A 20,583-nucleotide genomic window follows, 5' to 3' on the forward strand; every position below is an offset into this window, starting at 1 on the left:
GAGCAGCAATTAGAAAAGAACTGAATTACTGCAGAACTTTATTGAAGTTTCATTTGTTATTAAGTCATCACCTGAAAACAAAGGAACGGGAGGTGGGAAGTGGTGATGTGTTGGGAGTTGACTGCTCAGGCCTTCTGCAGGAGATGCTGCCCTGCAGGACTCACCTCCTTCCCTTTGCACTGCTTGCTGATGAAGTAAAAGTGTCAATGTTGGTGAGAGATGGAACCTTGATACCTTTTTGTTTCAGCATCTGATAGAACTCTATCCGCTCGTTAATTATTTTCTGAAAGGCAGAGATGTGCAAAGGGATAGAAAAGCATTAGAAGGACAGTAGTACTCTGCAGTGCTTTCTCAGCAGTTCCCCACAGGCTTGCAATTCCAGAGAGCTGCATACCTGCATTGCTTCCAGCACCTCCTCATCAGTGAGTTCTGCCTGGGGAGCTTTGATGCCTGCTGTACTGAATGTAGCCTGAATTATTTTGCTTCGAAATCTTTCAAACTTGTGTTGAAAGAGGAAAGAAGTGGATGTGTTAAGCCTTCGTGTGTGATTCTTTGGCATTCATATGGACTTGACTAGGCTGGAACACCTCTTAACAGAGAGGTGGAAGTCTGAAGTGAAGGAGCATACATTTACCTTGCTGGTGATACGCTCAAGTGCCACTCTGGTTTGTAGCTCTGTGTGCTGCAGCACTTCAGCTTGGCTCTTCATCTCCTCTTGAGCACATTGCTGCTTCTGCATGTGGAACTGATTGGTCAGAGCCTCTGCCTGTAGCTGCCATGCTGTACCCTGTAAATCACTGATCAGCTCCATCTGCTCATCCAGTTTGGATTTTTGCTCTCTAACAACCTGAGGAGACAGATAAATCCAGCCATTACAGAGAGGAAGAGAGTGAGCAGACTTGGCCACATCTTCCAAGTATCTGATTCAAATGGTTCTTGTATTTCTTGAGCAGTCTACAGACTTAGACTTGTCTGTTCTGGTAGCCATTGTTACCTGAGGTTTTCTCCAGCACTGTATTGAGTACCTGGGTAGTTAAAAGCAGCAAGCTTGCTATTATAAAAAGAAGCAATTGAGTGGTAGAATAAACTCAAGAAGTCATGTTTTCAAAATATCTTCACTGAGGTATTTTTAATGGGGTAAATTTGCTCCCCCAAGCCTAAATCAAGCTCAGTAAAGTGGCTGATGGTAGAGTTTTCCATAAAGGCACGTGGGCTCGAGCCAGATTCACCTGTCGAAGACTGGAGTTCTCCTTCTCCATTGCTGCCATCATTTCTTCATGTTTCCGTTCTTCTCTCAGACTGCCAAACTTAAGGGACAAATATTTTACACGTCAGTTTTGCAGTTCAGAGATGGACCTCCCGTCTCATTAGCAAGAGAACTGTTTCAGAAAGACTGAATTCCCTGCTTCCAGCTCCCTCTGCAGCAACGGCCACCCTGTGCTCATGGCAGTACCTTGGCAGACATGGCTTGTAGCTGATTTTCTCGCCCTGTGATCTCCTTTTGGAGCCTTTCATTTTCAGATTTGGTTCTCCGAAGCTGGGATTCTTGGATCTCCAGCTGTCTTTGCAAGGAAAACATGGTACCTGTAAGGTTGGAGTGCTCCTGTAAGCAAACTGAACTCATGCAAGAGACTTCATGAGCTTTTTTTCAGGTAAGCAAAAGCAGAGGTGTTGCTCTGCTCATCCGTGTATAGGCTGTGGATGAAGTTAATATACAGGCACGATGACACTAGTTAATAATGCATTTCACAGTGCTTTGCTGTGATATGTATTCAACTTAAGTAAATTCACTGTGAGGTAAATGCTGTTCTGAGGACTAACAGAGCCAGTAACTCAAGCACAGGGTTGCCAGAGTGGTGGAACACTATGAGGTGCTCCAGAGTAAGAGTCAGGCCTTGCTGTAGGATTTTCTCCTGCCCTTGTAAGGCAAGAGGGAAAGCGGTTTCAAAACATGTGGTGTTTCTGACTCACTCTGTAAGGAGAAGTTTCTGCCCTTGTATGAACCTAACCCATATGTTTTTTCTAGGTAAAATGAGCAGTCTCAAGAAGATGAACTTGGTCTCTAGTACAGCTGTCTGCTGTGGGGAAGCCTGGTACCTGTGGCCATGTTGTAGTCATCTTCTGCTTTTTGCAGTTCTGCAAAGAGTTCTTCGTGGGCTTTCTGGAATGCAGTGAGCTGAGCCATCAGGGCCATCTTCTCTGCTTCTGCCTGCTCTAGAATGGCTCCCAGGGTGCTCGCTTCATTGGCTTCTTCGCTTGAGTTCCCTTGTTTTGATTTTGTGTCCTATAGAGACAGAGATAAGGACTTAGGCCCTACCAAAGCCTTATGTGGAGACAGTTTCAGAACTGGGATCTGCATTTGCAGTAAACAACAGCTTGGCACTGCACAGCTTCAGTGTATGGAACGAAAATCGTTACCGCCCCTGTGTCAGCGCTGTCCTTGAGCCACTCCAGCTGTTTCTTCAGCCTTTCCACTTCCCTCAGGAGATTAGCAATCACAGCATCCTTCTGTACACACTCTGCTTTGTACTTCGCCAGGCGATCGATCTCTTCTACCAGCGTTAAGAGACACTCTTCCTAGGGAATAAAGAAGTACCAGCATGCACTGCAACATCGAATGTGTTAGAGGGGATGAAAGGGATGGATGAGGAACCACGGGGCAGATTAACTGCTGTATGTCAGTGCCTATCCCTTATGCACACAGTGCGTGTTATTGGGCCACTTCTAGAGTCCCTGCTCCAACGTACTCCTTGGCTTTGATACACGTCTGTATGCCTAAAATGGAGCAGCACTGTTTGGATCGCCCAGCAGATGGTATCTCATGAGTAACAACTGCAGAGTGCTCTGCTTAAGGCAGGAGCCGCCGTCAGAGCCGGGGTAGGCGGTGCGGTGCCGCGGCTTTTCCTCACCTTTTCTTTGATGGTACGGACGTACCACGGCACGTTATCTGAATGGCTTTCGTTCGGGTGCCCCGCGGGTTGCTGCTGCCCCGGAGGCTCTTCCTTCCCGTCCTGCTCCCCGGCAGGCCCGTGGCCGGACTGGAGGTCTCCTGCTGGGCAGAGAAGCGGGCAGTGAGGCGGGACGCTGTCAGCCCCCCGGACTCCCCTTCGGCCCTCCGGCCTCACCGGGCGGGCACGGCGACGTCGCCCTGTCGCAGGTACCGGGACAGCGGGCGCGCAGCGGGGCGGGGATGCGCAGCTCATCGTGCCGCAGTTCGGGCGCTAAGTCCAGCGGGCCGGCCGGCTCCGAGCCCGGCGACAAACAGGAGGACGACCGCAGCCCCTGAGCCTCGCACGGCGCACGGGACTGGCGGTCGGCACGGGACTGCTCGCGGGAGCCCATCGGGGCCGCGCCCGGCGGCGGCGCTGGGTTGCTAGGCAACGGCGGGTCGCTTCCGGAAGCTGCAGCGATCACTTCCGGGATCGGGAGGTCACTTCCGGGAGGCGCGTTCTGCGTGGGGGGGGGCGCCGCCATGGGCCGCGCGGGGATGGCGCTGCGCGATTATTCGGCCGGGTTTGCGTAATTACAGAAACACCTGCCCTAATATCTGCCTTTTCCGTTAGAGTGCTGTATGTGCGGGCCCCAGCCGTGAGGTTGAGCCTGAACTGAGGCTTTGATCAACACTCAGCTGCATATAAGCCTGTGAGCAGGGCTTAAGGCGCTGCAGTATCTCGCCGTTCCGTTAGGGGGCGCAGCGCCGCTCAGCTCCGGGCCGGGATGCTGGGAGCGATTCGGGCGCTTTCTGAGAGCATTTTAGTAGCAAAATTGAGCTCATAATCGCTCCCTTTGGGTGCAGGAAGGGCGCTGCGTGCTCTAAAGATTTTTTCTTTCTGACAGTCTAGAAGATCGGGAATACACAGTGCAGGAAAGGCAGGCCTGCTTTCAAACCAGGTCGTTGAGCCTTTTTATTCTCACGGCGGAAGTTCTGACTGCTGTCTGCTCCTCAAATGCTGGTTTTTAAGACCTTGAAAGATCTTCTCAGCACCTCGATTCTGCAGCTCAATCCATGCCCAATTCCTGTGGGCGCAGTGTTGTTACTAAGGCTAGAAACAGCTGTGACATTTATCACCACAGTTCTCCCGTGGAAACTGTTCTTAGCAGTGTCACTTTTCAGACTCAGAGATGCTGTGACTTATAGGTTGCTACCAATCCTGTTCTCTGTTACTCAGCGAGAAACAACGCAAACCAACTTACTGCCTGTGAAGAAGCAGCATCTGCCTCTCTGAACGTCATCACTGCAGCAGCTTATTTAACAGCAAGGAGGTTCTGCAGCACTGTGCCTGCGAGGGGTTCCCGTTCCGGGCAGCACTGCTGCCTCCGGAGCTTTGCTGCTGAAGCAGAACAACTCCAGGCCCTTTGAGGTGTAAGATTCCTCAGTGATACTGCGTGCGCGTTCTCTGTACAGCATAAGCAAGAGTTGAGTTGCCAGGCGTTGTAATTCAGACGTGCTTTTATTGTGTTACAAAAAAAAAAAAAAAAAAAAAAAAAAAGGAAACCACAGCTATAAAAATAACACATTTTCCAAAGATAACGTTCCAAAAAGTACTACTGGTAACATGGTTGGACTGTATCGGTTAATACTGTTGAAGAAGCTTTAGTTAACGTTGAAAACATGTTTTTAAAGCACCTCTGGATGTGTCTGCCCACCAGGAGGAGGTGGAGCTGGGAATGTGTTTGCTGGCAGCACTGCTTTCTGCTGAGCTGCTTGTCAGCCTGAAGCAACAGCTACGTTAGGCCTGGAACAAATGGCCAGAAGCAGCAAACCAAGCTGGAAGGACCTCACGCCCTCATTGAGGCCATCTCCCCGCTCCAAGGTGGGATCAAACTCATCCCCACCTCACTGTTAACTGCCTCCAACCCTCACCTGTGGTGCAGGGAGGAATCACACAGAGCTGCAACTCCGTGGGAGCCTTCAGGCGTTTCCCACTGTGCGTTCATGTGACATAATTCACAGGAGGGAAAAACATCTGAATTTTGAATAGATAAGTCTTGAGACACGATTTTCTGCTAGAACATAAAACTAATGGCTTGACACTATTGTCTCAGGAGTATCAATTTTTATAGCTTACATGAAAATAAATCTTTTCTTCTCCTTGCAGCACAATGAGCATACTGTATGTACATTGTGTTGTTGATACACACAAACATTTAAGTACGTGAACACATCTGGAACTGATGAAGAGGTCAGCTTCTGCTCTACAAGGAACTGAAAGGAACACATCTTCTGGCAGTCCATGAGGAAAGCAGACATGCTTTGTGTCAGTCAATGGCAGATACTCATACAGGAATGGAGCAGATAAGGGCTAAATCGTTTTTTCACCATGATCAGGACCTGCTGGTATTCGACACCACTGAGAACACAGAACAGAGGTAAGAATGTAGGTCTCACTAACAGAAAATGTGCTATCTTTATGCTGCATCTCTTTGATGCAAGGCTCGTCCAGCACAATACAAAACAGAAGGATGAACCAGCAGATGATTCCTCTGCCGCGTGCAGTCAGAATCTGTGCTGCATTCCAGGAGCCGTCTCACCGCCCTGTCCTTCCATCGATCCTCTGACAAAACCACTGGGATTTCCTCTCTGGGAAGTACCTGGCAGATGGATCGGGGCCGTATTTTCTCATGCAGCCGACAGTCCGCATCTGTCCAGCAAAATTATGCATCTCCAGATGCTCAAGGCTGAAAGTATTCTCCCATTTTTCACGTGGGGTTTGATTTCCCCAGCCCGTCCCTTGGACTCCCTTTGTGTCCGGTCTCCTACCGTCGTGTCCTGGAGACCCTCAGTTGATCTCTCCCTCCGTGAACTCTTCTTTTATGGACTGTTTGCGGGACTTGCAGTCTGGGAGGTCAAAGCCAAAGTCTGCCCACTCGTCTGCCGCGCCGCGGTTGGGGATGGTGATGGTGTGGCGCACACGGAAGTGCACGGCTTCCATCACACGCTGCCGCTGCAGCTCACCTGAGCTGCCAATGGAGATGGTGGAGGCGTTGCTGCTGGAGCGGATGAGCTGCTGGGCCCCGTAGTCGTGGCTCTGCTTGAGTTCCTGAAGGCCCCTCCAGATGATCATCCGGTACTGCTCTGGGATCTTCAGTGCTCCGAGATCCTGGAAGAACAGTGCTGCTGAGGCACATCCCGTGAGGGGAACACTGGGACGGAGCCTGGCCCCCAGCTCATGGCTCACAGGGGATGTGGGCACAGGAGCGAGTGGCACATCCTGGCCCCAGTCCCCACACAACCACAGAACAGCCCACGGGTGCTTCCACGAGGGGGCAGCTTCTCAGTTACTCGACCACGACTCGTGGTCAAGCTTGATCAGTCATTCCAACACCATTTTGAAAGTCAGCCAAAAATGCATCTTGTTATTTGGGGACAGTGACATAAGTTCACTGTATCACATTGAACTACTGAGAATGGGAGGGCTCCCAATGGATATGGGTTGAGGAGCAGCAGGTTCTCTGCTCACAGGGCGAGAAGCACAGCCCAGCTGGCTTGCACTGGACAGGAGCAGCAGGGGGCTCCAGGCAGCCCCCAGGGTGGGCTTAGGGGAATGGGCTGTGTTCTCTGAGCCCTGCTGACAGGGGCTGGTCAGGGCCCCACCCTGCTGGAGGTAGTTGGTGTGGGCAGTAGCAGGCTGTTGTGGTTGCAGTGCTAACTGAGAGTTGGATCATGTCAGCAATGGGGGCTGTGCCAGAACAAATACCCTCGTGGCAGAGAGCTGCCAGAGAGCCATGTTAATGCCAAACACAGAGACTCATATGAATGTTAACTAGAGAAGATAGCGAGTATGCAATTAGTAATTACAAATATCAACTCGGACAGACAGCTCAGCAACCTGATACAAAGTTCTGGCCATACCAAACATTTCATTTGACAGCTTGCAGATAATAATGCAGTTAGTTCAGAAAATGGTCCAAAATCAGGCTAAGATTGTGCAACTGGCCCCAGCTACCAATGAAAAATCATTGTGTCTTCAGCAGCTGCATCGCCTATTTTACTGTAGCTGCCAGGTAGAAGATTACTACAAACTACCTGGGGGGAAAAAAAACAACAACAAAAAAAACCAGAATCAGGGCAGCAGCTTTTTTTCTGTCCAAAATACTGACTCTAGAACTTACAAGGCTAACTATGGCCCCAAGGGTTTAAGCTTTTTCTACTCCTTATTCTGATGGATGGGGGGGCAGTCCCTGCATAGAAGCTGCCCTCAGTTTTGCAGCCTCAGTACTGTCACCAAGAGGTTATGCTTTAACCAAGAACTGCAGTCGGCAGCTCCTGTCCTCCTGGCAGCAGAGAGCTGACACAAAGCATGAGAGCACAAATACTGAACCTACTGTATGCCTGTTTTCATTCCAGCTCTTCCCTAACTTGTGCTGTTTCATTTGCTGAGTACCTTGTCTGTTTTCCCTTTTGGGTTAAACATCTACTTGAGTTCTGGTTTGGGGACTGCTCTTTCTGGGACAACTGAAAAGAGCTAAACAAGTGTGCTGAGTTATTGTTTCTCTCTGTTAGTTCATCAGATCTCATTTCTGACAGTCTGGAGGAACCAATGAAGAGGCTATTGTGGTTGCTACCAAGAACTGAACCACTGTTAAATGTGAACGACTAGAAATGATGCATAAATGGAAGACATAAATCATGGGGAGTACATATTCTGTAACAGGTTGGTGCACAGTTTTTTCTTGTAAAACAGTTTTGTCCTTGCTTTTAAGATCAACAGCTAATAGAAACAAGTGGTAAGAACAGATCTTCCCAAAGCATTTACCTCTATGGATAGGTTCTGCAGGTGGTAAATATTCTGTAACCCTTGTGAGGTGAAATAGTCGATGCAGTTTGGACACCCCAATCCTGTTAAAAAACTGCAGAAAAAGTTTGGAAAATAAAGTGGCATTAACTTCTCATGAATATAAGCTGTGCTGTCAACCAACACTGTGTTTCAGCTCATTGAAAAGGCAGAAGGGAGACAGCAGTGAGCTCCTGCTGCCTCCAGACTTGGCAACACCTCTAAACACTTGTGATGTAGATGGGGATGTGGGCAAACGAGCAGAGGATGGAACCTGCTCTGGCTGTTGCAGTCTTAAGTGTGACCTAAACTTCCATTAATGTCTGAATGAAGAATGGAACTAAGTTCATTCTGAATATTACTGTGTTGTTCTTTTTTTTCCTCTTCAGATCTTCAGAGGTTTCTGCTGAATTACCTACGCTGAGTAACTGGAGGGAGCCTGAGCTACCCGAGGAGGAAGACGGCCCATGCCTTAGTTTGGACAGCAAAGTCAGTCTCTGCAACTTACAGACTAACTGCAGGGGTATTCTGTGCATAGTACTGGGCTGCTGTTATGCAGCTCTGGTAACTGAATGTACAGGTGCTCTGACCTTGGTGAGATGTCTGTTGAAACATCTATGTTCTACTTAAAGACAAGCAGTAAAAAGCATCTGTGGACATGCTGGCATATTCCTCATGGAAATGAACTATGTGGACCAACTTCCAGACATCATTACTAAGGAAGGCAAAGGTGGAAGTTCACAAAGCTGTGTAGCAGTTTGACATGCAGGAAAAGATTCATGTTCAGGAGGGCTTAATTTTTTAATTAAGCGAGGACAGATTACCCAGAGGTGAATGAGGGTAAGAGGTGTTTCTAACTGGTAGGTAGCTGGGCTTTGATTTTTAAGATGAGAAGAATGGTCTACATGATTTCATGAGCAGTGATTTCTCAGTTGGAACCAGTGGCCAGTTGACCAGTTGCTAGACAGATCTGAAGGTTAGAGTAAGGGACAACAGCAAGAAACATTAGAGGACAACACAGAAAGGGCATCTGCTGCCCTCCCTACCTGACTAGGCTGGGATCAGGGTTGTAGGGTGGAGGAGGGGTGCAGTGCGATCCTGAGACCATGGACTGGGACGAGTGGCCCCCATTCATTTCTCCATTGGGTTGCATGGGGTGGCTGTTCAGCATTCCAGGTCCTAGGCAGCAACCGTGTCAACATGACAGACAGATCAGTTAGACAGAACTAAGACACGACAACCCCTGTCCCTCACTGGGGGTCCTGCTGGGCAGGGAGGGCCCCCACAAGCTGGGACCACTGGTTGTGTGCTCTGCTGCAATGGGAACCTTACCCATTGGCCCCAGGCTTGGTGCTGAGCCAGAGCTGTGCTGTGCTGGCTGCCCAACCAGCTGGTTGACAGAGGGTAGCTTGTTGATTCCTCCTCCATGGGCTTTATTCATGGGTGAGAGGACAGGGCCGTAGGAGGAAGGCGTCTGCAGCTGATTTCTGCTCAGGAAAGAGAGAGCAGGCAATGAACATCCAGCAGGAGGATGTGGAGCCAGCTGGCCACCCCAGACCTTCTGTCTGCCTGCTCAGGCTGCCTGTGCTGAGGTTTCAGGCAGCACTGACGAAGGCTGGATTGCAATGATTCCAAGACAAGCCCAAGACCAATTGTACTGGTGCAGAATTGGCTGGGCTGCATTTACGTCAGGCGACAGCCACATATGTCTGTGGAAAGTCCCTGCAGATGGAGAACTCACTGCAGGGCAGGCCCCCTAGGAAGGTTCATATCCAGTGCTGTAGCTTATGCTTCCTACAGTGCTGTAAAAAATAGCAGTTGCAGCAGTGCTGATCGGTTTGCAGAGCTGCAATGGGCACTCGGGGGCACTGGGATGGCACTTACTGCCTCTGCAGGAGCTGCTGCTGTTGCTGCCGGTAGGAGTCAACCAGCTGCTGCGGGACCAGCTCCACCAGCTCCAGGCTCTCCTTTATCTTCATCAGGATCTCGAAGTTCTCCCTGCCTCGCACCTGGAGGAGGGAAGAAGCCCAGCTCTCACCATGGCCCCTTTTTTCTACGTGCAGCCACACAAACCCAATCCTTCATGAGACCACATCCCCAAGAGTTTCCCTTGCCATGCCTGCAGCCATGATGGGCAGCTGCTTAGCAGTGTGGCTCACTGACACTTACAGGCACATAATACATCTCCTCCTCCCCGTGTCTCCGTTTCTTAACGCCTGGCCCCAGTGCTGGGATTGCCTGCGGGCTCTGTTTGAATGCTGGAAAGGAGAGGGGGAAAAATGTTAGCAGAAGATGAAAGTCAAATCTGGCAGTGGCAACAGCTGTGTCCTCTGGGCACGCAGGAGCAGTGTGCTTTGCAAGCCTTTACTGAAAAGAGGGAAATAGCTATCTCTAAGAGAATTAGCTTGACGTATCCCAAATGTGTGCTGTCACTCAGGAATTATGGCTCTAGGAATTTTGTGTGTGTGTTTTTTAAGAAAATTTCATTTTTTTTCTCTCATTTCCATTCTCCTGTGCCCTGCTGTCCTTGGGAGAACGGGACACAGCTGGTAACACCTTGGTTCCCTGAAATATTTTAGCTCACATCATGCACAATGCTTGCTGCTTAACTGTATTATGTCCTTGATGAAGTTCCTTCAAAAACAGTAACAACAAAGAACAAATACATCTGGACAGAAAGGCCCTATGCTAATATCACTGCACTCCTCTCTGCAAAAAGAGAGGAGGTCCTACTTCTGAGATTCAGAGGAGAAAGGTTGAAGCATTATGCCCTGGCGTGGGTCTAAGTCTGAACTTCTGGAGCACAGTGATTTTGGTTGCAAGGGGAATGGTGCTGAAGCAGAAGGATCTGCATTGCTTTGCAGAGCAGTGCAAGCTAGGAGTTCAAGACTGTGATAGAGCAGTGCCCTGAGGCACCCTCCCTCTCCTGGAGAGCAGACTCACTGCGTTTGTTGGCGTTGCCATTTTTAGCTGCATTCTCATTCAGGGCTTGTTGCTCTCGGTAATGGTCTTCATCAGCTTTCCGGTCTCTGCCAGGACAGGCACAGATCCGTCCCTCAAATGATCGCCTTCCTAGGACTTGGCCACTAGGAGGAGAGAGGAATTGGTGAATTTGTTTCTGCCAGGGACGTTCACCTGGGCTCAGCCCAGCATGTTATGGCCTGGCTCAGATTCCTGGGTGTGGGGAGCCCCTCTGCGAACAGCCAGAGCAGGAGCAGTCTCCTGTGGGAGGAGGAGCTCCTGGGGCAGAGGAAGGCTTCAGCTGTGTGGGGAGAAGCCAGCACTGCAATGGGTCCACTGTACCTCCCCTGCCCACTTCCTAGCCAGCAGAAAGCAGCCTTTCCCCTAAGGCAAGAATGGTGCTCCGGCAGCCACTTACTCTCTCGTCTCCAGGGTGATGATAATGAGGATGGGTCTCCTGTTCATTCCTCCCACACAGCTGCTGTTGCACATGAAGTTGTACAGGATAGTGGTGAACTCGGTCCCCACCTGCCCAGGAGAGGGGAGCAGACACTGAGGAAAGAGTAAAGGCATCCCTTTGGGCAGGGCTGTGCCCTGAGTGCCTTTGCAGGTCAAGCAGAAGGAGCAGTGGGAAGGGGAAGAGTGGTGACATGTGGCCCTGCAGTGATGGGGACAGTCCTAGGTGGGGAAAGAGGATGCTGCAAGGGCAGTGGGATCTCTGAGGGGGAGGCTCAGGCCTTATGTACCCCACCACCCAGGAATGGGGTGCTCAGAGCAGGCAGACGAGGGTTTGGATGTGCCAGTGAGTGCCACCAGACTCCCGCCCCGGACACAAATCTTCCTCCAACAAAGCAGATGTCACCAGCAGGTTCACCCCTCAACACTGGGACAAGAGCTGGTTCTGCTCCCCACCACCCCCGAAGCAGCTAGGTACCTGTGGGGGCTCGTAGGGCACCATCACACTCTGCCGTCCTGTCACAGGGTCGTCCACGTACTGGGAGAGGTTATTGCCTTCCACTCTGATGAGGTGGCTGGCTGGGGCTGACTGGCCTGTAAGTCAAGTGCTTGTGGTTAGGACCTGGAGCTTCATCCTGCACAGGGCAGCAGCGCCTGTCCCATCAGCTCTTCCCAGCCACGTTTTGCAGCTGGGGCTGTGCCCTGTAGGGGTGACAACAGCACTCACCATCATTAAAGTCACGCCCCAGCTCATGGTTGGGGCAGCGTTTCACCACTTCTGTCACGTGCTCGGCCTTCTTGTAGACAGGCATGGCCCGGATGATGGTGCCCGGTGGCGGTGGGCTGGACACCTTGATCTGGATGGGACATGTCTTGGCAATCTGACAGTAGAGCTTCTTCAGCAGTGGGGAGTACTGGAATAGAAGAGAGACCTGCGTTAGCAAAGCTCGTGAGCAGCAAATGGAAAACATGGACATGCAGCTCAGCATGCACCGTGGGCAGCAAGGAGCCCCGGGTGCCTGCTGCCCTGTGCCTGAGGGGTGCTTTGTGCACGTGGAGGGCTGAGCACTGTGGCTCTTGCACCGCGCTCAGGCAGGCGCCTGCTTTCCCACAGCTCCTCTGATCCACCCACCTTCTGCCTCCTGAATGCTCCCAGTGAGATGCCAGCATGGCAGCAAAGCAGCGTATTAAAATAATGACTCGTTATAAAACCAATTGCTGCCTATTGTACTGTAACCGCTCCGGGGGTGCTGTGCCAGCGCAGGATTCCCCGTGTGTTGGCTGTGCTGATGCACATGCTCTTGTGAAGCTGCACAAGAGATAGCTGCCTTGCAAACTGCTATTGCACATGCATGTACGGGACATTGTGTGTTGTTCTGCAGTAACTTCTTACCCCAAGGCTCAGCATTTGTTTCTCCACAGCAATGCTTAAATGTGACCAAGTTCACCTGCACAACAGTGTCCACTTTCCGCACAAGTCAGATCTCACCAACTACTGGATGCAGTGTGGGACCTTCCAGGGAGGCTTTCCCAGCTGGCACCATGGGCTAAGGAATCCATGCTTCACATTGCATAATAGAATTACAGCTAATTAGGCAAGATGTCAGACATTAATTATGTCTAGTAAGTGTGGTGCAGAATGGGGTTTATCCTGACCATGACTCGATTCTCCATAGACACTTGCAGTCCTAGCAGAAGGTCACAAAGAAGATGGATCAGGGATGCTGGGGACAGCACTCTGTCAGGACAGGCACTGGGCACTGCTGGACAGCAGATGGAAGTCACACCCAGAGTGGTGTGCTGACAGAAGATGGTCTGTGACCACTGAAATGCTCCTTGTGCAGACACAGCAGGGTCTGCTTGATCATGAGCAAGAGGCAAACTCCTCTTGCAGAAACAACTGTCTCCACTCAGCACAGCTGCATTTGGCCCCAGTGTGCACCCAGCACTGACCCAGCCAGAAATGAGTTACGTGCTCCTCCCAGCCCCCTCCCAGCTCAGGTGCACTGAATTGCAATGCTGAGCTTAAAAAGGCTGGGGTAGAATCCTGCTGTTCCTATGGTGCAGCTGAGGATGGAGCAAGAGGAAGAACAGGGGAGTGCTGTGCTTGCAAGGTAAAACCTCCCTAGGGGTAGCAGAGTCCCTTCTTGTGCTGGAGGAAGGTGAACACACTGAGGGGCTCTGGGCCCTAAAGACAGGAGCAGCCCATGGAGATGGACTGACGTGTGAGTTCTCTTGGGTCTGGCAGGTGCTTGCCCTGCACTTCTCTGGGTGGTCTGGGACTGGGAGGTGCCCCAGGCAGTTGAGCAGGAGGGCAGAGCCTGTCCCTCACCTTCTGCTAACTGCTGTCCAGGGCACGCGTGTGAGGAGATGCAGTTCCCTTCAACCTTGCCACGTTGTTTTCTATCTAACAAAGAATTTGTTTGCTATACACGAGCCCACCCCTGCTGCACAGAGCTCAGCTAGTCCCTGCATGCAGGGCGTGTTTCTGCTCAAGTATTTTATCTCATTCCCACAATGCATGCTTTATGCCAAAAAAATACCACCGTGCTGAATGTTTGTGAGAATGTTAATGCTTGTCCTAAGCCACCAAAGTACAGGTGTGCAATGGCCACTGAGGCTATGCTTCTAATGCCATGCAGTGAGAAAGCATCTCTGCTTTCCCTCTGGCAGAGGGCTTGCTTCTAAAGCAGATGGCTCTGCAGCAAGCTAATAACTTGAGTGTAAGGTTGCTGGTAGGATGTTAGGGTATGTGGGGCATGCCATGGTGTCACCTTTTAGCTGGTCCTTTACATATGGTAGGGGTGCAATGCGTTTCTAGCAATGGGAAGAGAGAGCAGCACTGGAGCAAGGCTTGTGTCCATGTAACCTGCTTGCATGGGTGCAATGGGGACTTAATGCTCTTGTTTTGGGGAGCCGATGTGGCAAAACAGGGGTTATGTGGAGGGGGCTCTTCCTTGCCAGGTGTTAAAATACTGACAACTCCTGTCAAAGGATCCTTTCATGTAGACATTCCCGGGCAGTCCTCAACACGCCTGGGAAATAAAACTGCTCTGGAAGAGTAGAGGTGCATTACGGCAAGCTCTTTGGTAACAAATTCTCTCATTATACCATGTTATGACATGGATAAATCTCTGTTAAATAGCACAGCGATTGCCCCGCAGGGAGAAATGCTGCTGCTCAACACAGGCATGCCTCTGCTGATAACCTTATCATGTCTTAACAGCTCCAGCATTGCCTTCAAAGATCCTTCAACAATAACAAACTATTCTTTTAAGGAACTGCACACTGATAACTCTGGGCAAGAAGGATCAGGGCTGCGTCCCATGAGATTGTGTTCACAGTGCTGGATCAGCAGCACTCGGCTTCCTGCATGCTCTGCTGCAGTCACTGCCAGAGCAAAGCTCTCCTGGTCTTGCAAACCCCACTTGCTCATGGCCACTTTGGGAGTGAGCATTATATTTCAGTATGTTTTCAGAATCCACGGAGACTCTTATGTGTCTAGCTGTGTTTTCAGCCAAGAAAAGCAGTGTACGTTTAAGGGACAGTGAAGTGCATGGTTTGAGCATCCAAATAGTGCTCTGCTTCTCCGTGGTCATCTACAGCTGTGCAAAACTGTGCTTTCAGTTACTGGAGCTTCCTGAGGTGCAGCTGAAGTGCATGCACTTGGCAACTCTGTTTTGCACTTGAGGAAGGTACAGTGCCATGGTGCACTCTGTAAGCCAAGTGAAAAATCAGAACCCCAGAACAACACAGCAGTATTTATTTCAAGGACTGGTGAAGTCGCCTCGCTGCTTTTTGCCATGGCCATGTCACTGCCATATGGTTTGAGGGCAAGCTTCTGGCTGTTCATTCATGCCATTCTTGTTTGTGTGTAGTTTTTGCAAGCTGGTGGCAGCTGTGGCTCCTGCTGGCTTGGGAGTGTGCTGCAGGAGTGTTTGGCTGTTGGCCAGTGGAGCTGTCCCTGGTATATGGGACGCAACCATCCCTGGGTGCCTGAACACATTCCCCAGCATCTCTGGTGCTGGTGTGGCAGCACTGAAAGATCTCAATCCTAGCATTTCTTTCATACCTACACAAAAGTTTGATTTTGTTCTAGCTCCAGGCATCTCTTTCCTTTACCTCCAATTCCTGTTCTGTGTTTTAGGCTGTTAGTATAGCCTTTCACAAGGGCATTATTCTTGGTCATCTCTGATTGTAGAAGAAAGTTGGACAGTCTGTTACTGTATGTTTGCATACATAATGTATGTTATGAACATAACAGGTTCATGTCGTGGTTGGACTTGATGATCTTTAAGGTCTTTTCCAACCTGAGAAATTCTATGACTGTATGTTGCTGTGGCTTGTGGATGACCGTACAGTATAACTCAGCAACCAACCCTGAGCTTACATAAACTCGCAGAACACATACTCTTGTTCTGTTGTTTTTCTTTTACTCTTACAGTCATGTAGCTTTCAATGTAAGCACACCCCTATTTGCTGCAGTGGAAATACAATGGCACCTCTTTTGCTGCTGCTGCTTCTCTGCTCCTGCAATGTCTTGTAGCACAATTCCAGAGCAGTAAAACTGAAAGAAAAAGCCAAAATCTCCTATCTAAGTGTTATCTTACTACTGCAGCCACTGTGTCCAAGGAAATGTTTTGTGCATTATAAGGTTCAAGTGACCAAATACCCCACAGAAATTTGTGGAGACCAATAGAGCTGCAGCTGTGAAACAGCACTGAAGTTAAGCTTAAGACTGCTGCTGTTCACCCTGTGCACACATCCAAGACCTGCTCTGGAAGAAGCCCCTGCCCTAATCAGCCCTGCAGCTACAGTGCAGGAAGTGAGACACAGGAGAGGTGGGCTTTTCCTTGCATGTGCTAAGATCCTTGCTCAAAAAATAACCTGAATCTTCTGCACAGAGACCTACCAGCAAAGTCCATCTGCCCCTGCTCCTCCCTGGGCAGCAGATCCGCTAGGAGGATGTGTCCCAACAGATTTGGAGCTGATAAAATCTTATTTATCTTCAACTGTTGACACCAAAGCGTCTAGACTTGCCTGCTTCAGGAGGGCTGCAGCCAAGTCCTTCTTTCTCTCTTGAAGGAAATGATTTGCTCAACAATTACTTTTTCCACAAATCCTCCCCCCTTCTCCCTACCAGCCTTCTCCTCCTCCTCCTTTACATTCCACTCTCCTCATTAGCTTTACTCAAGACGTGTCCAGGACTGCAGTCAATGGATCCCAATAAAGCCACTAGCCTGGCAAGGGAGAGAGAAGAAAAGTGCTGCCTCCGGCTGCTAATTTCCTTGCACTCCCTAGCAAGCAGCTGCGGAGCTGCATCCTGGGACAGGTTTGGACAGATCGCAGTGGAGAGGTGATAATAATGTGTCTGTCATCTTACTCAGACATGTAGCATCTTGCAAACCGCAAATACCGTTAACCGGCTCGGACGAATCTGTTACGACAGATCCTGGAAGACATGCCGACTACAGAACTTACTTTTTCTTTCTAATTTTTTTTAATAACCACTTTTTAATCACCAGCCTATACAACTTCTCACTGAGTTGGAAATTCCTCCTAACGTTTTCTTTGCTGCTCACTTACTACGAGCTGAGGTTTGCATGTGCGTCGCTTGTGCTGAACAGGAAGGCATCCACCTGTGCCTGGTGCACAGGGGCTTGGCACAGCACAATGGCTGCAAGGAGATGCACTGGCACCCACGTCCCCACCCCGCAGAGACCAGACCTGCCTGGGACATAGGCTTTTCTCCAGAAGCCTGGCAGAGCCCTACTAACAGTCTCTGGCCACCACAGCACAGCGACTTAGCAGACATCCTCAGTCCTATATACACAAATGCTGGACCACCAGTGATGTCTTAGAGCTGCCATGTGGGTATGGTGCAGAGAGGCACCTGGAGGTGTCCTCTACCCATGCCACAAAGAGCTGGCTCAAATCCCTGCCACCACTTCCCCATAGCAGACTGGTTTCCTGGTGTGTCCCACCTCGCCTTCCTGCTGGTGAGGCAGTTGCCAGCAAGTCATTCCCTTGACCTGTGCATACCATACACGTTCAAGATAGTGGAGCTGATAGTGGGTCATGTTGGAACATCACACACCAAATTCCTTTGCCTTTTTTCTTAATTCCATTGTGTCTGGGGCTCCTGGAGCCTCATCCACGCCCTGCAAAAGCTCATGGAAAGCCTCCAGTAGGCTGGTTTCAATGGGCTTTGGAGCTGGCTGATGCTGAGGTTGCTTTCCTATTTCTGGTATGCCAAAATATCCATGCTCTTTTGCCCAGCTACTCAGATAAAAACAAAGGTGTTTGTGGTTCAGATGTAGAGCATAACATGCCATGTTCATTTGCTCATTTTCAGGCCACTGCTGTTGGACAGATACCTCTGTAAAACGTAGTAAGGTGCCAGAGAGATTGAAGCATTTTCTACAGATGCTCCGGAAGATTTTCTCCTCCTCTTTACAACTGCCTCTCTATTTCAACATACTTCAGGTATCAAGAACTTACCTCCAGTAACCCCAATTATTTTCATCCTTCCCTTTCAGCTGCCATTAAAGTAACCATTTCAGCTCCCCCAGTCTCCCAGCACCAAAGCTCCAGCTGCAATATTTATGGAGCAACCAGGCTTGGGTCTAATTAAATCCCAGTGCAGACTGATTTGCTTTCAGTATTTGCTTGATTACACCTGCTGTGGTAGGAGACCCTCACCTTGGCTTTGACCCACTCCAGCCACAGAGACCTTCCATCACTGGCTGTGCACCGAAGCAACAAGCATGATGCTGTACATGAGCTGGTAAGGGGTTTCCTCAGTGGGATGAGACCCTAGCTGCCTCCCAGGGCTGGGTGGAGAAGCAGACAGCTGCCCCTTTCCAGCCAGGCCACGGGGGGCCAAAGACCCCATTAACACTTCTGCTGGCTTTGGTGCACACTGTAGTGTTTTGGAGAGGAGGGAGCGCTGATCCACCTCAAACCCAACTTGAGAAAAATACTAATTATCTATCAGTTACCAGCTGGCCAGCATGGTGAGGGGCTGCCTGTGAGAAAACAGCCAAGAGCTGCTTACAGCTCTTGCATGTATGGGCAGCTCCAAGGAACTGTGAGTCCTGATAGCTTCCAACAAACAGGCAGGCTGCTGGCATGCCCTATCTTGCACAGCCTCAGCTCCTGTCCTCCTCTCAGCCCCATCAGCACAGCCTGCTGGAGGGGGGCTTTGAGCATGAAGGGAAAACCTTATTTTCAGCATCTGTTCATCGCTCTCTGCTAATAAGAAGGCCATTAAAAATGAAAATGAAGGCTTTGTAGAGAAAGGACTAGCACAGCAACTTTGGTTTAGAGTTGGTTGTGATTTTCAAAAGCTGAGCTTGATGCTGTGGATAGAGACAGCCTGGGGAGTCAGGACCTTGCCACCCATCTGCTGCTTGGCATCTTTTTGCAAGAACAGAGCTGTTTCTGGCAAATGCGGGTCTCAAATCTATGCACAAAGTCTTCATCTCTCTCCCCACCTGATCATTTCATAAATTTATAAATTCACCATTTCAAGGCTAGAAAGAACAGATTTTGATCTTAGATTTTCTACACTGCTGGTCTGAGACCCCCACCTACCTGCTCTGGATTGAGCCAACGGTATCTGCTTGAAGTACAGCTTATCTTTAAAAAGATATGTAGACTCTTAATTTAAATACTTAAAGAGTTGGAGAATCCACCACATTCCTTGGTAAATTGTTCCTATGGTTAATTATCCTCACTGTTTAAAAAAAAAAAAAATTTACACTGTGCTTCTAGTCTGAATTTGCCTGGCTTCATCTTCCAAGCACTGGAACTCATTATGTCTTTTTCTATTAGATTAAAGTGCTGTCTGCTATCAGAAACCATCTCCTATGCAGGTACTTGTAGACTGTGATCAAGCCACCCTTACTCTTCTCTAGGAGATCTTTAATGCCATACATTTCTTTGGTATCTCTCTATAAGGCATCTGCTCCAAATCTTTCATCTTCTTTGGATCTCCCTCCCAGCCCTTTTCTATTTTGTCAACAGCCTTTCTGAAGTGTGGACATGAGAGCTGCACACACACCACGGCAGTGGTCTGGGCAGTGCTGTGTGTGAAGGCAGCCCAGCTCCCCCCAGCTATGGTGACACCGTTCTGCTGAGCACTCATGTCCTCATGGTTCCTCAACCATGGGCCCAACGCCTGCAGGAGTCTCCTTTTCTAAATGGGGGAGCCTCATTCACTTGGATAATGTCTCAGCTTGCATTATTAAAGGATTGTTTATCGTTTGCTTGAGCTGCAAACTTAATCAACTTTAATGTATGCATTTCCAAACCCATGGGTAACCACATGGTAGGATTCTATGGAACCTTGCAATATGGAATGCAAACTCCTGCTACAGTTTGTTTTCCAGCTGACTTATCCATTGCTGTGGATGGTACTATACTGAGAATGGATAACAGAGTTTCCCAGAGAATATCCTTCAGAGGCAAAAGCCTTCAAAAATAGGAGTCTGTTAGGCTACGTGCTATGTATCAAAAAACTATGTCCAATCACTTGACAAGACTGTCTGTATTGAATTATTTGGCATTTTCTGTGCACCAACTGTCAGTTCTTCGTTGGCTGGAGTCTTGGTCACTCAGCCCAAAACCGAGAGGCTGACGGAGCTGCTGATCCACCAAAGCCTTGCATTCACAGTGGAGGGCTCCCCGCAACTCTGAAACCATGGAGGACAAAGCCATGCAGGGGAATTCATGGTCAGTGCTTGCAACTTGCTTAGTGTACATCATCTGGTGCAGTAAATCTTAAAATACTCAAAAGCTACCGATGAAATAGGAAGTGTATTTTACAGTTGTTTCTTTTCAACTGCAGGAATAAACCATGCATGTCCTTTAGCACACCAAGACCGTTAATTCAGCTTCTCTCAGCAAAGACTAGACCATTACTGAGCCATCAGATGCGACTGTCTTCTGCTGCCCATAACTTTTAGCTTTCTTTGACAAGTGCCTGTATTTCCTAACAGCTTTCCCATTATTATTTGTACACTTCTAGATTTGTGTTCTTAATTCATGCAGAGAACCATGCTGTGTATGTACATCATTATTTGTATGTTGACTGCTGGACAGTATATAATATGTGAAGTTTTGCTGAATTAATTTCATCCTTTAGCCAGAACAGATTTTCAAACAGCTTAATTTTAATGCAGACTTTGAGCTGAGCAGGAGGAAGGAAGCAGCCTTGTCTTCCAGGCTGCTGCATGGCTGGGACAGAAGTGGGAGCAAATCTGTCACTTCAGCAGGACCATTCATTGTGCAGGCAGCGCCCTCAGGGAGCTGGGCAGTCTGCAGCCCTTTAGAAGTCCTTGGCTGGTGGCTGTTTCAAACCAACCATTACCCACGCACTCCAGGGTGC

General features: G+C 49.4%; 2 protein-coding genes and 1 long non-coding RNA gene across 15 annotated transcripts in view; 1 reads left to right on the forward strand and 2 right to left on the reverse strand.

Annotated features, from left to right (window-relative positions):
* Positions 1-21: 21 nt before the first annotated feature.
* Positions 22-3,557, reverse strand: CCDC27 (coiled-coil domain containing 27). Of its 4 annotated transcripts, none has more exons than XM_004947366.5 (9): positions 3,162-3,557; positions 2,910-3,049; positions 2,419-2,577; positions 2,098-2,284; positions 1,454-1,584; positions 1,230-1,307; positions 635-847; positions 395-499; positions 22-283 (listed from the first exon to the last, which is right to left on the reverse strand). In XM_004947366.5, the coding sequence occupies exons 1-9, from the start codon at positions 3,472-3,474 to the stop codon at positions 161-163; spliced, it is 1,449 nt and encodes a 482-aa protein (XP_004947423.1). In that variant the 5' UTR covers positions 3,475-3,557; the 3' UTR covers positions 22-160. The 4 variants fall into 4 exon arrangements, with proteins under 4 accessions (XP_004947423.1, XP_024998401.1, XP_004947421.1 ...); XM_025142633.3 differs by having other exon boundaries at positions 2,910-3,052; XM_004947364.5 differs by having other exon boundaries at positions 3,126-3,557.
* Positions 3,348-19,912, forward strand: LOC107054918. The gene is made up of 4 exons (XR_001469769.4): positions 3,348-5,370; positions 7,505-7,655; positions 8,165-13,306; positions 17,548-19,912. It is a non-coding gene; the product is annotated as an uncharacterized LOC107054918 (long non-coding RNA).
* TP73 (tumor protein p73) overlaps positions 5,043-20,583 on the reverse strand; it is a 34,258-nt gene continuing 18,717 nt past the window's right edge. For 8 of the 10 annotated variants that reach the window (XM_040651273.1, XM_025142625.3, XM_040651274.2 and 5 more), the window contains 10 exons: positions 11,920-12,106; positions 11,671-11,786; positions 11,155-11,264; positions 10,719-10,861; positions 9,945-10,033; positions 9,660-9,784; positions 9,108-9,262; positions 8,822-8,954; positions 7,758-7,851; positions 5,043-6,101 (listed from right to left, as the gene is read on the reverse strand). In XM_040651273.1, coding sequence (XP_040507207.1) covers positions 5,781-6,101; positions 7,758-7,851; positions 8,822-8,954; positions 9,108-9,262; positions 9,660-9,784; positions 9,945-10,033; positions 10,719-10,861; positions 11,155-11,264; positions 11,671-11,786; positions 11,920-12,106 — 1,473 coding nt within the window. In that variant the 3' untranslated portion in view covers positions 5,043-5,780. The remainder of the gene's footprint in view (positions 6,102-7,757; positions 7,852-8,821; positions 8,955-9,107; positions 9,263-9,659; positions 9,785-9,944; positions 10,034-10,718; positions 10,862-11,154; positions 11,265-11,670; positions 11,787-11,919; positions 12,107-20,583) is intronic. The other 2 variants (XM_040651276.1, XM_040651275.2) reach the window with 1 other exon arrangement.

This window comes from Gallus gallus, chromosome 21, assembly GCF_016699485.2.
Source record: "Gallus gallus isolate bGalGal1 chromosome 21, bGalGal1.mat.broiler.GRCg7b, whole genome shotgun sequence".
NCBI classification, from domain to species: domain Eukaryota; kingdom Metazoa; phylum Chordata; class Aves; order Galliformes; family Phasianidae; genus Gallus; species Gallus gallus.

Bases quoted from the DNA above. Each gene is read 5' to 3' on its own strand.
- CCDC27 (XM_015297094.4), bottom strand. From the start codon at position 3,474: ATGGCGGCGCCCCCCCCCACGCAGAACGCGCCTCCCGGAAGTGACCTC. The intron at 2,578-2,909 runs GTGAGGAAAAGC...TTTATTCCCTAG, and splicing joins TCCGTACCATCAAAGAAAAG to GAAGAGTGTCTCTTAACGCT. The intron at 2,285-2,418 runs GTAACGATTTTC...CTGTCTCTATAG, and splicing joins ACAGCGCTGACACAGGGGCG to GACACAAAATCAAAACAAGG.